The 14,386-nt window shown below is 37.6% G+C and overlaps 1 protein-coding gene across 10 annotated transcripts in view; it reads right to left on the reverse strand.

Moving 5' to 3' along the window:
* EXD1 (exonuclease 3'-5' domain containing 1) overlaps positions 1-14,386 on the reverse strand; it is a 78,634-nt gene that overhangs the window by 35,247 nt on the left and 29,001 nt on the right. For 5 of the 10 annotated variants that reach the window (XM_082387241.1, XM_082387242.1, XM_082387238.1 and 2 more), the window contains 5 exons: positions 13,483-13,587; positions 13,320-13,400; positions 10,930-11,073; positions 9,681-9,872; positions 1,879-5,347 (listed from right to left, as the gene is read on the reverse strand). In XM_082387241.1, the coding sequence (XP_082243367.1) occupies positions 4,688-5,347; positions 9,681-9,872; positions 10,930-11,073; positions 13,320-13,400; positions 13,483-13,587 (1,182 nt within the window). In that variant the 3' untranslated portion in view covers positions 1,879-4,687. Of the gene's footprint in view, positions 1-1,878; positions 5,348-9,680; positions 9,873-10,929; positions 11,074-13,319; positions 13,401-13,482; positions 13,588-14,386 lie in introns of those variants that run through there. The other 5 variants (XM_082387245.1, XM_082387247.1, XM_082387246.1 and 2 more) reach the window with 3 other exon arrangements.

A 14,386-nucleotide genomic window follows, 5' to 3' on the forward strand; every position in this document is an offset into this window, starting at 1 on the left:
CATAGTTTCGATATTTTTTATTTGCAATATATATATTAAGATTGGGTTGCTGATTATACCCTGATTACAATTTGACAGCTTTTCCTGTTTAAGGAGGTCTATTAAATTATAGAGTTACAGGCTCAACTCCTGTGAGTATGTGGAATAGAATGTATTAAATTTTGTCTTAGGGTAAGCCTAGCAATTTAACTAAGATTTTTTCTCGTTTCGTATAACAATAAATATCATTTTCTATGACATCCCTGATGAGAGTTCCAAGACATTTCAAAGATGTCTTTCATCATGAGTATATAGACTTTGGTTTTATTTTAGGGTTTATATGATTAAAATATTTTACCCATAATAATGTCCTTACTTAGAGATCAGGGACATTTATCAGAATTCAAATATTCCCAGTATGTATGTTTTTATTAATCTTCATGGTATCTAATGCAGGTAAGTTACAAAAAATGACAGGAAACCTTTCAGGTTTATGGATAAAGAAGTTAGAATTTTGAAAGTCAAAAGCATGCAATGCCTCTCAAGAAAAAAATCTAATGCTCTCAATGGTGCATCATTACTACAAAAATTGGAGTGGCAATATAATTGGTTAACACTTTTGAAAAGTAACTTAGCAAGAGCTGTAAAAAACAAAACCAAGAAAACCTCTTTGACCTACGTCTGGAATTTAATTCTGACAAAATGATTCAAAACATGGAAAAAGCAGGAAATAAGGAATGGAAACACCCTGAATATACCAAAACAGAGCTAAGTAAACCATGGTGTATCCGCTTAGAAATATTATGTAGTCATAAAAATCTTGGGAATTCCCTGGCGGTCCAGTGGTTGGGACTCTGCGCTTTCACTGCCAAGGGCCCGGGTTTGATCCCTGGTTAGGGAACTAAGATCCCACAAGCCGCGCAGCACAGCAAAAAAAAAAAATCTTGATACTTCCCTTGTGGCACAGTGGTTAAGAACCACCTGCCAATGCAGGGGACACGGGTTCGATCCCTGGTCCGGGAAGATCCCACATGCCACGGAGCAACCAAGCCCGTGTGCCACAACTACTGAGCCTGCGCTCTAGAGCCCACGAGCCACAGCTACTGAGCCTGCACGCCACAACTACCGAAGCCCACATGCCACAACTACCGAAGCCCACACACCTAGAGCTCCGCAACAAGAGAAGCCACCTCCTGCGCACTGCAAGGAAGAGTAGCCCCCGCTCGCTGCAACTAGAGAAAGCCTGTGCGCACCAACAAAGACCCAACGCAGCCAAAAATAAATTTAAAAAAATATTTAAAAAAAATCTTTACAAAGGGTGTATAACAGCATAGGAAAACATTCATAAAGTAGAGTGTATATATATATATATATAACTATGTAGAGGGTAAAACCTATGCATAAACACTGACATTAACAAAAATATTACCTGATTTTTCTGTTGGGTTAGAGAAATGAGTAAATTTTTTCTTATTTTCCTCTATTTTCCAAATTCTATTTAATAGCATATTAATTTTAAAATGAAACATCTGTTTAAAATGTTGGTTGTTAGGATTATAAAATGGAGAAATACTTGATATAAAAAACACAATAAATGTATTTACGGTATGGTTGTGATTGTGTGTGTGTAGAGAGATAGAGAATGAGAGAGAAAAAATTGAAAGAAAAGTGCCAAAATGCTAGGAAGGGTTGTATAATGTGGGATGATAGTTGAGTATTTTTTTCTCAATATTTTCTAAATTTTTCTGTAAGGTATTTATTGATGTTACCTTTATAGTAAATGCCTTTTTGATAAGTACACCTGGCTAATCACCCTCAGCTCCCCAAGTTTGCACCAAGCCTTATCTTGGCTTGCTGCTGTGACTTGCCTTGTGTCAAAACAACGACAGGCCTATAGTGTATTAAAATTCTTTTTTTTTTTTTTGGCTGCGTTGGGTCTTCGTTGCTGCGCGTGAGCTTTCTCTAGTTGTGGCGAGCCGGAGCTACTCTTCATTGGGGTGCACAGACTTCTCATTGTGGTGGCTTCTCTTGTTGCAGAGCACAGGCTCTAGGTGCATGGGCTTCAGTAGTTGTGGCATGCGGGCTCCATAGTTGTGGCACGTGGGCTCTAGTGTGCGCGGGCTTCAGTAGTTGCAGTGCACGGGCTTAGTTGCTCCACGGCATGTGGGATCTTCCCGGACCAGGGATCGAACCCATGTCCCCTGCATTGGCAGGTGGATTCTTAACCCACTGCGCCACCAGGGAAGTCCCAGTGTATTAAAATTCTATTGTGTCATGTTAGGCTTTATCAAGCTCACAGCCAGATTGGAGGCAAAGCTGCTGCAATGATTTTTCATACTATAGTTGAAAGAACACTGAATGGACCAAGAAGTAAGAAACACTGGTTCTATTCTCAGTGCAGCACTTTTCTTCAGGGAAGTCATTTAACTCTGTTTCCTAATTCCCAAATTAAAAGGATCAGATTGCTTGTGAGAATGTCTAACTGCAGATCATGTACAGAAAGGTCAGACCTGAGTAGGACAGATGCAGGAATTCAGTGTAGACTGAAGCAAGACTCCCAAGAGTTTGGGAAAGCAGGCAGTATGGTTTATAAACTCTCAAATAGAAAAATATAGAGTAAGAACTCAACAATTGGTTGGGTCAAGAACCAAAGATTTTCCAAAATTCTGAGCAAAATTTAGATAAGAAATCTAAGTAATGGCACAGAACACTAGCAACAGGGCTTGAATAACCCAGGGATTTTTTTTCACTCTATCCAGGAAAGGACAGAAGTTCATGGTTGGATCTGAGCACATGGAATTTAGGTAGGCACTCCAGGCTAGAATGAGAATATGGAGAAAAATGCAGTTCCAGTTATGTGACCGTTTCACTAAGAAAATACTGTGATGAAACCCAGAAGGCTCATTTAGTTCTGAGAGTCAAAGTACTTCTCAAATAGCAGTGTCCAATAGAACTTTCTGGAATGATGGAAATGTTCTATATCTGTGATGTTCAATATGGTAGTCACTGGGTACATGAAACTATTGAGTACTGGACATATAGCAAGTGCAACTGAGGAACTGAATTCTTAATTTTATTTCATTTTAATCAATTTAATTTTAAATTTCAATAGCCACATATAGCTACCATATTGAGCGGCACAGCAAAGGTCCAACAGAATCCTGTTGTTCTTTATTAGTCACAAAATACATAATGAAAGAAGAATCCTTTTTTTAAATATGAAGAACATCACATTTTTCTTTGTAGCCTGTATATTTACATGTATGTATGTATAAAAATTGTGTGTGGTATGGTTCCATAAGAAGCTAAATCAATTCTATGAATTTCACAGAAATTCATGCCCTTTCCAGAGTAAACCTAGGTTAACCACTTTCTGGGCTCAACCTGAAAACACATTCACCCAGGATGAACCAGAAACCACCTTGGCCTCCAATGACCTTCTAAACTATGGACAAAGTGAGGGACAGCGACTGCAGGGCTGAGCTGACTGCTCTTAGTCCTGCCTTCATCTTAAGCTTAGAGCAGATCTGGGCTCTGGGATTTGGAAGACACAGCTGTTCTTTCAATGGTACTCATGATAGAATCAATGAGCAAAGACAAGGATGTTCCTAATTATAGACTGTCCCTGTCTCCCCTAAGTAGTAGAGGCCTGTATAACGGTCAAATTGCATATTTCTAGGGAATTCCCTGGCAGTCCAATGGTTAGGGCTCGGTGCTTTCACTGATGTGGCCCAGGTTCCATCCCTGGTCAGGGAACTAGGATCCCACAGGCCGTGCAGCGCCGCAAAAAAAAAAGAAAAAAAAAAAAAGTTACAGATTTCCACTGGATTCTAGACCTAGAAATCCAGACACATTCCAATTTATTCCTACCCTGACCCAATGAAGAAAAGTGAGAGATAACCTAATACCAAACAGGTTTACTGGTTATTATACACAAAAGAATGAGCAACTTGCAAGTATTCAACATAAAAAGGGCTCAGTACAGGCCAGCTTCCTTTCACCCTAAGAAGGCATACCAACTCCAGGCAAACAGAGTGGAATCATACTTCAAGTTTACATAATAGACATACTCTAAAGAAGGCCCTGCTTTGTTAGGGAAATGGACAAAACTCTCTAAAAGTAAATGGAATGAAAAGAAATTAAAACTGGGATATTGATTCCTGTAATAACATAAACTATTATTTGTCTATGACATAAGACAGACCAAACATTTAAAATTCAAAAATAAAGTTAATATTTTTCATCTTTATTGAGGTATAATTGACAAAGTTAATATTCTAAAAAGGGAAAAAGTACAGGTAAATTTGTCAGGTACTAATATTTTTAAACTTATGGCTAAGAGTTTTACCAACACCCTTCAAACCAGAAAAAACAACAAAAAATTTAAAGTATAGATTCTTCCAGACACTAAATCCAAAATTTTTCCCTTCTTCAAATCCTTTAAACCCAAATTATGAGAAATAATTCAGTCTGGCCACAGGGAACATTTCTACACAGTGACATAATCAGAACATTTACTTCTTCCATTATTTAACTTATTCATTCCCATCCTAATCAAATTCCAAGAATATAGGAGTAAGCAAAAGGATATAATTTCCCCCAAAGCCTGTGACTAATTTACAACACAAGAAACTTAAGCACTGAGGAAGGCCTTGATGGCAGAGGAAATAAGCCACCTTTATTGGCCTCAAGAACAAACTGCAGATCTCTAAGGCAGATTGGGAGAATCTGGATTTATCCAGGAATCAGTCTTCTCCAAAGCTGGGCAGGGAGGAAGTGTGGGAAGCACAGCTTTTCTAAAAGGATGAAAAATGTCACTTGGAGACACTCTGGTTTCCTGAGGAAGGGAAGGAGACACTAAAACATCTTGTTTTGTACATTTTAGATCTTCCTTGTTTTCCACCATCAGTAACTGTTCTATCTCCTCTTTCAAAGATAAATTTGTCTGAAACTCTTGTTTAGGTATCTTGAGGTATGCTTTTTGAGTTATTCTCTGGTCCTTAAACCCCTCTGTCTCAGGGCAAATTTGTTTGTTACTGGAATCTTCACTGACTTCTTCCTTTATGGGAGGTAGATGTTGAGGTTCCGCTGTGGTTTGCTTACTCTTAGATTCTTCTTTTAGCAAACTTACATCCTTGTGAGATGTAAAATTTGGAGCTTTATCTAGCCTAGAATTTTTACAGAGTAAGAAACCTCTTACTTTTCCCTCTTTCCCTGCTGTCTCTGTCATAGATTTCTTTGGATGTAGTACTGTCCTTATTAGGAGTCCCTGTGCATTTACTCTATATTCTTTTGCAGCTCTCTCTCTGCGCTGTCTCTGGAAGTCCTTGAGCTGAAGCAGTTCCTCTGGGAGCTCCATACATGTACGCTAAGAAAAGAAAATGAACACAAGTCTACTATAACTAAACTTCTGAATATGGTCCTTAAAATCACTTTAAAATCACTTCTACTACACTTAGTATTTGGCAAGCAAGGGTCTATTCAAATGTGTTCTTATAGCACCCTCTAGTGTCTTCAACTATAGTAGTACTATTTTTCAAGTAATTTAAATATTTTGAATCCAATTTTGTGTGTATGTTGTGCATGTGTGTATGTATAAAGATTATACAATGAAAAATAAGGGTCCATTCCAACCTCGCCCCAACTGCCTTAGCAGGTGCATCCTCTAAAAAGCAGCTTCTTCTGTAGCCTCCAGAGACAGTCTTTGCATATATGATCCCTTACTAAATATTTATCTATTCATTGGATTACATTTTTCAATTTTTATTTTCCCCCAACTTTTTACTTTGATAACTCTTTCTAAAATTATTTTATACAAATGGTTACATAATATCATATAGTCTTCTTCTTCTTGATTTTTCCAACTAAAAAATCTGTCTTGGAGATTCTTCCATATTGGCAATTTTAATGGCTATATGGATATACCATAGTTTGTTTAACCAAACCCTTGTGGATGGATATTTGGGTTGTCTTCAGTATTTTGTCATTACATAAATGCTACAATAAAGAATATATTAAGAAAATTCCTCTTTGTTACATGAGGCAAATAATTTTTCCTAGGTTGCTTGCCCTTTGACTTTGTTCACAGTATTTTCGCCATACAAAATTTTTAAAGTCATATTTATTCATCTTTTATGAGTTCTGAGTATTTCTGTGTTGCATAGAAAAGCATTCCCTCATACAACTCAATAGCAAAAAAGCAAATACTCTTAATTTAAAAGTGAGCAAAGGACCTGAATAGATAATTTTCCAAAGATATTTAGATGGCCAACAGGTACATGAAAAGATGCTCGAAGTCACTAGTTATCAGGGAAATGCAAATCAAAACCACAATGAGGTGTTACTAACACCTGTTAAGATGGCTATTATCAAAAAATTGATGCAATTTACATTCCCATGTAAAACAGTGGAAAACAATGTGGATGTTCCTCAAAAAATTAAAAATAGAACTATTATATGGTCCAGCAATCCCACGTCTGGGTACATATCTGAAGCATATGAAAACAGAATCGCAAAGAGATATGTACATTCCCTTGTTCACTGCATCATAATTCACAATAGTCACAATATGTAAACAACCTGTGTCTATCAACAGATAAATGGATAAAGATGTGGTGTATATACACTATACAATACAATATTCTGTACAACAGAATATTTTTCAGCCATAAAAAAGAAGGCAGTCCTGCCATCTGCAACAGTATGTTTGAACCTGGAGGGTATTGTGCTAAGTGAAATAAGCCAGACAAAGACAAATACTGCACAGTATCACTTATATATGAAATCTTAAAAAACAAAAACAAAAACAAAAATCTGATTTCATAAAAACAGAGAATAGAATGGTGGTTCCCAGGGCTGAGGGAGAGGAAAATGGGGACATGTAGGTCAGAGGGTACAAACTTTCAGTTATAAGAAGAATAAGTTCTGAGGATCTAATGCACAGCATGGTTACTGTAGTTAATAGTTCAGTATTGTATACCTGAAAGTTTCTGAGAGTAGATCTTAAGCATTCTCACTACATAAAAAAAGTTAGCTATGAGGTGATGGATGTTAGTTATCTTGATCTTGATAATCATTCCACAATGTCTATCAAATCATCACGATGTACACTTTAAATATACACAATTAATTTTGTCAACTATTCCTCAGTAAAGTCGGGGGAGGGGACACATTCCCTACCGTGACATAATTTTCTTTTAATACTTTAAAAAAATATTTATTTATTTACTTACGTATTTAGCTGCGCTGGGTCTTAGTTGCAGCACATGGGATCTTCATTGCCGCATGTGGGATCTAGTTCCCTGACCAGGGATGGAACCCAGGCCCCCTGCTTTGGGAGTGCGGAGTCTTAGCCACTGGACCACCAGGGAAGTCCCAATACTTTTTTTCCAATACTTTTATAATTCTAGTTCTTACATAAATACTTGATCCATGGGATTTATTTTGGTGTATCGGAAAGAGATAACAATCCAACTCTGATTCTCCTCCCCCACAATGGTTAGTCAATTGCCTGAGGCCATTTACTAAATACTTATCTTTTTCTCATTGATTGGAAATCTTACCTTTATCCCAACCATTACTGATATATATGAGATCTATTTCTGGGTTCTCTATTCCATCGATCTGCCTATACATGTACCACTCATATTTAGTGCAGACATATAATATGTTTTAATATCTGACAGGACTATTCTTATTTATGCTTATTTATCTCTATAAACACTATAATCACAGTTTGCCAAAGTAATTATGGCTTTAGCATTTTTCTTAGAAGAAAGTTAAATTTAAAAGTTAATTTAGGGGGCTTCCCTGGTGGCGCAGTGATTAAGAACCCGCCTGCCAATGCAGGGGACACGGGTTCGAGCCCTGACCCGGGAAGATTCCCACATGCCGCAGAGCAATTAAGCCCGTGCGCCACAACTACTGAGCTTGCGCTCTAGAGCCCACGAGCCACAACTACTGAAGCCCGTGCACCTAGAGCCTGTGCTCCACAACAAGAGAAGCCACCGCAATGAGAAGCCCACGCACCACAACGAAGCGTAGCCCCTGCTCACTGCAACTAGAGAAAGCCCGCGCACAGCAACAAAGACCCAATGCAACCAAAAAAATAAATAATAAATAAATTAATTAATTTTTTAAAAAAAGTTAATTTAGGAATAACTGATTGCCAAAAATACTTAGTGTCCCCATTCATTTAAGTCCTCTTTTACGCCGTTCAGTAATACTTTAACATTTTTTTCATCTCTATATTTCACATTTCTTGTTAGGTTTATTTCTGGATAATCTATTTTTTGTTACAATTATAAATGAATTTTTCCCCCATTATATTCTGTAGTTGTGTATAGGGATATAGGAAAGCTATTAAGTTTTATGTTATATTTGTACCCATTTTACTAAACTGCCTTTTTATTTGTGGCAGTCTTTTTTAATTGATTCTCTTCAGTATTCAGGTATATCACAGGCAAGTCATCATTCCTATTCCTCCTGTTCAATTTTTATAGTTCATCTTTTTTTTCTAACCTCACTGGCTAATAGCTTCAGAAACTACTAAAGTAGTGGTGATAGTCACCATTTCTGTATATTTCTTGATATTGATGTTCCCAATCAAATATTAGGTAGTCTTCTTGCCTGAGATATATGTTTTATCATGTTAAAGTACCTATTCCAACTTTAATCAATAATGTATATAGAATATTATCAAATTTTTTTCAGCAATAAACAGTGAGAGCAAAATATTAAAAAGTTAAAAAATTGTCCTTGGCTTTACAGTGATAAATGAAAAACATTAAAATTCTCCAATCAAACAAACTATGAAAGGATTTTTACATTGCTCTTTTCTTGTTAAACAGTGAGAGCAAAATATTAAAAAGTTACAAAATAACTTTTTCAGCATTTATGAGATAATCATAAGACTTTCTTGGCCCTAATAAAATACAGAATTTAATATAATATTAAATATTAATAAGTATTAATATAATATTAAACCATGCTTGTAACTAGAATCCAGAGACACATTAATAGAAAAGTATAACACATCTAAGTGGAGTTTGTACCAAAAATGCTATTATTTTATTTAGGATTTTGCATCAGTATTCCTAAATGAGAATTGTTTACAGCAGTAGCCTATGAACTTTTAATGTAAGGAGTCAAATAGTAAATATTTTAGGCTTTGTAAGCCACAAACATGGCTTTTGCATATTTTAACAATCCTTTAAGACTGTAAAAATCATTCTTAGCTTGTGAGCTTTACAAAAATAGGCCATGGGCCAGATTTGGCCTAATGCAATAGTTTGCCAACAATGTAAGTTTTCTTATATTGTGCTGGCTTCATAAAAATAACTAATGAAATTTATCCTTTCTTTGAAAGATACATTTACTGGAAACATAACAGTATTGTGAGAAAATTGGTACAATATTTAAGAAAAGAGTTAGGACTTCTAGCACATCAACTTTTAGTTTTATTGAAATGCACATCACCAGTTGCATCATACGAAATAAATGTCAGTGATCATAAAAAATATATATATATTGTAAAAAAGTGCTTAAGGAGCTGAATTAAGCCCAAGCTATAGCCGCTTCAAGAATATTTATCATCAAGTCTGTTGAAAGAAATTTGGTGCAGCTGTGAAGAGTGGGTATCACTGTGGCCCCCACGAGGACGCAGAGGTCCTGAAAACACAGCCACAGAGAGTGGCACCTACCTCCATGCCTCCCAGCCAGTCTGCAGACCCTTCTCGGTAGGTGTTTAGGTACCCGTCCACCAGGGTAGTTAGATCAGACATCATTTCATCTAGGAGTACCAAACGAAGGGGGAGCAGGTAGGTAGCTTCCAGGGCCAAAATTTTTAGCAAAGAGGGTGAAAGAGGTCGTGTGAACCATAGTTCTGGGTTTTCCTAGAGACACCAAAACAATTTTCTCTGAATAGTAAGCAAATCTTTAAAGAAAATAATGGTTTATCTAAGTGCTGCTTAACTTAAATCACCATTACTGTCATTTTCTTCAATTATTACCTTCTACTTTCACACTATGGCTAGCCTTCTGAGAATATACACACATGTACATACACACACTTATTGTGTGTATACAGTGAGTGTGTGTATGTGATGGGGGAAAGATGTGGGGAGGGAGGGAGGGAGGGAAGAAGAGAGAAAGAGAGAGAGATTAGGGCTTCTCATTCAAAACTGGAGGCAGGGGCTTCCCTGGTGGTGCAGTGGTTGAGAGTCTGCCTGCTAATGCAGGGGACACGGGTTCGAGCCCTGGTCTGGGAAAATCCCACATGCCACGGAGCAACTAGGCCTGTGAGCCACAACTACTGAGCCTGCACGTCTGGAGCCTGTGCTCCGCAACAAGAGAGGCCACGATAGTGAGAGGCCCACGCACCGTGATGAAGAGTGGCCCCCGCTTGCCACAACTAGAGAAAGCCCTCACAGAAACGAAGACACAACACAACCAAACATAAATAAATAAATAAATAAATTTAAAATATGGAGGAAAAAAAATCATTTAAAAAACATGACTTGATGTTTAAAAAAAAAACTGGAGGCAGCAGGACTGATTAGATTATATGGCCAAAATTGCAGCCAATACAGTCATGACCTAAGTTTGCATGCAAGGCTATTAGAAGCTGAAGAAAATCTATCTTACTTTGGGAGAAATAACTGGCATGATTTTTGTTCCACTGCCTTAATCCAAATTCCCAATAAAATCCCCACTTGTCCAGCTTGAAAATTTATTTCAGAGTACTTTTTAATTGATAACCAACAAATCTGGATGCTGGCTTTTTTCCACTTGAGACCACAAACAAACTGTTCCCATTTGGAACAACTAAGATTTTGGCAATGTTCATACGCTTACACAGCAGCTGTCATTTCTCTATATAATATGCTGATAATCCCACTCACAAGACACTTGAAAATATTAATGTTATATGGGGCATAGGTTAATACTCACCCGAATCCGTTTTTGTCTCTCTTCCAGAAAGGAGAGATGTTTAGGGGCTATTTTAAGGTGTTTGATTAAACTCTCCTGTAAAGTACTAATGCAGTTTGGAAGAAAACCGCCTGTTTCCATGGAAAATTGAAGGACATCTGCTACCTGTGGCATTAAAAAAAGACAAACAGACCAGTCTGTAGGATATATACAGAGAGTTATCTCATGACAGAAATAGCAGAAATACATTTAGAGAAACATCTTTAAATACCATTTTTCCCAAGGACCCACATGATAGACAATGCCATTAGAAAGTTTAAAGTTGTTAGGTTATCTTATTCTGAAAAATTGGAAAAAAAAAAAAAGAAAAAGAAAAAGGATCACCCAACTTTAATGTGTCCCTGTCTATTTTCTTTTCCACTTCTTTTATTTGCCTGCCTTATGGTTATTTATTGCTCTTTGGTGCCTTCAAGGAATGGGGAAAGGAAGATAAAATTAAAGAATTACTTCTACTTATTAGCAACTCTGGTAAAGTTTTGGTAAGGAAAGCTAATAAAATTAAGAACTGAAATCATTATTTGTCTGTGTGTGGTAGGCTAAATAACGGCCCCCAAATATATCCACATGCTAATTCCTGGACCTGTGAATGTTATCTTAAATGGCAAAATGGACTTTGCTGCTGTGATTAGTTAAGGATATTGAGATAGGGAGATTAACTTGAATTATTCAGATGGGCTCTAAATGTAATCACAAGTATTCTTATAAGATGAGGCAGAGGGAGATTTTACTACAGTCAGAAGAGAAGGTGATGTGATGATGAAAGCAGAGACTGGTGCACTCTGAAGATGGAAGGAGCCACAAGCCAAAGAACACAGGTGAAAGATGAAAAGGCAAGGAAACAGACTGTCCTCTCAGAGCCTCCAGAAGAAGAAACCAGCCCTGCTGACACCTTGACTTTCACCCAGTGAAAATGATTTCAGACGTCTGACCTCCAGAACTGTAAGAGAGTAAATTTATGTTTTAAGCCACAAAATTTGTGGTGATTAGTTACAACAGCAATAGGAAACTAATACACTGTGTTAAAGGAAGACAAATTGAAATAATTCTGAATTCCTGCTTCTTGTACTATGAAAATCTGAAAAGAAAAATATGGAAAGATATGCCAATGTCTTCATTAGACAATACATACGAGGTCTAATCAAGAAGCCTGATGGCCTCAAGGGAACAATGAGCAATTTTCTTACATTTTGGAGTAAGCATAGAAGCAATCTCTATATAGTGAATGCTCTTGAAAGAAGACCCAAAGGAACATGTAAACAAGAGAAGTGGCACAAAGTTCATTATAAGCAGATACATAAAGAGCAAACTAAAACCACATACAATAACATAAAGTTGAACTTTTAGGAATTTCTGTTAAAAAATAATTGGCTAACTCATTATTTTAACCCCTCTCCAAAGGCTCTAGGTTTATATATTCAAGATCTCCCTTTCGGGGCTTCCCTGGTGGTGCAGTGGTTGGGAATCTGCCTGCCAATGCAGGGGACACGGGTTTGAGCCCTGGTCTGGGAGGATCCCACATGCCGCGGAGCGGCTGGGCCCGTGAGCCACAGCTACTGAGCCTGTGCGTCTGGAGCCTGTGCTCCGCAACAAGAGAGGCCGCGATAGTGAGAGGCCCGCGCACCGCGATGAGGAGTGGCCCCCGCTTGCCGCAACTAGAGAAAGCCCTTACACAGAAACGAAGACCCAACACAGCCATAAATAAATAAAAAAAATAAAATAAATTAAAGATCTCCCTTTCATGGCATTAACCTAGAAGACTAGAAGAACTTAAAGAATACATAATGAAAACTAGTGGGTTTATGGCTCTCACAGCCAAACCAGAAACCCAGATCTAGTATAATCTAGGAATTTCTCATTTCTCTAGGTCCTTTAGATCAGAGAAAAACCTCTTATCTTCAGGCTATCTGGGGCCAGAATAGGCTTTGGGGGAACATCTAGGGCAACCTGCATCCCTGAGCTAGATGCCAATTAGCCATTAGCCTTAACTGATACATATGTGGTAAAGGCATAGACATGACTGTCCACCTCACAGTAAGAATCCATGTCAGATTTCCAAATGACCCCAAAATTGTTTGAGTTTCTGAATGCTACAGAGTATGGAGCTTGCTTCTTATTTGAAAATTTCTGGAGCAAAGTGAAGGGAAAAAACCCTAAATAATTATAAGTAACTTTTCTCCAGTACTTCTTCAGTGCACCAAATGTTCTCACATATTGTACAAACATCTTACATGAGAAGTGGGCAGGAATGAGGCACACACAAGAAGACTTTCAATCATTCATCAGACAAGGCCTATTTTCTACAGGAGCTATATACACTGCATTGATTCCAGTGTTTCCCTGCATGCACGTACCTGGGTGTCAAAGACATTATTCAGCAAAATTCCATACTGATGAAAGAGGCAATCAGAAAGCCAACGACAATCATGGATAACCTAAGGAATCAGAAGACAGAGACAGAGTTATTAGAACCTGGCTGTTATTCTTATCAGCAGACGAATCAACTTACACACTCACCTTCAAAATTCTCTTGTCTTCTAATACCATCCGAAGTCCATTGCTGAAAGCACGACTTCCCAGAAGGAAAATGTCAAATAAGTAAACTCGGCTATTTGTGGCCACCTACAACAGACCATCCAGACACACATAAGAAAGAACTAGGGAAGGGGGTCTGAGGATCAAGAAAGCCATGTGAAAAATATGTAACAGCCTCATCTTTAAAGTAAACAATAGGCACTCACTGATTCTTAGGGAAAACAGGTTTAAATTTACCTGAAGTAAAAAAAACCAAAACACAAAAACACTATCACTGTGATTTTCAAAAGGAAAGAAAAGGACAAGCTAGTAGTTTAACCTTTAGCTTTTTTTTTTCTTTAATGTTTTATGTCTCACCTGTGGCATTCTAAAATCCAGGGATTATAGGTTTAAGGGAAATGAACAATATTTCACTCTCAATAACACAAAACGCTATTTCTCTGAGTTCCATAATATGCATGATTGTCTTGGGTGTTACATAAAATTACTCATAAGGGAAGATCCCTGTCCTCTAGCAGTTTAAAACAGGCAACAAATACACTGGCACAGATGGTCGGATGTGAAATACTGTCATTTTGATCAATTTTATACAGTTATAAGTATTCTAGGTTGTTTCTGATCATGAAAGTCACGGAGGCCGTACAGCTGGATAATCTACTGAATCAAAGAATGAAGGCAAGAACAGATCCAAGTAGGTCTAGACAGCCAGCCACAGGACAGTCAGATGCCATCTTTGTCATTTCAGGAGCTAACTATTGATACAGCTACAATTACCAGGCCTACCAGGCACCCATTCTCAGATCTTTCACATTGTTTGCCAAAATTTGACACCTGAAATAGTCAATCCCAATCTACCTCTTTAACTGTAAAAATTGAATAGACACAT

The sequence above is a fragment of the Balaenoptera borealis genome, assembly GCF_965194805.1.
Source record: "Balaenoptera borealis genome assembly, chromosome: 3".
Taxonomy (NCBI): Eukaryota; Metazoa; Chordata; class Mammalia; order Artiodactyla; family Balaenopteridae; genus Balaenoptera; species Balaenoptera borealis.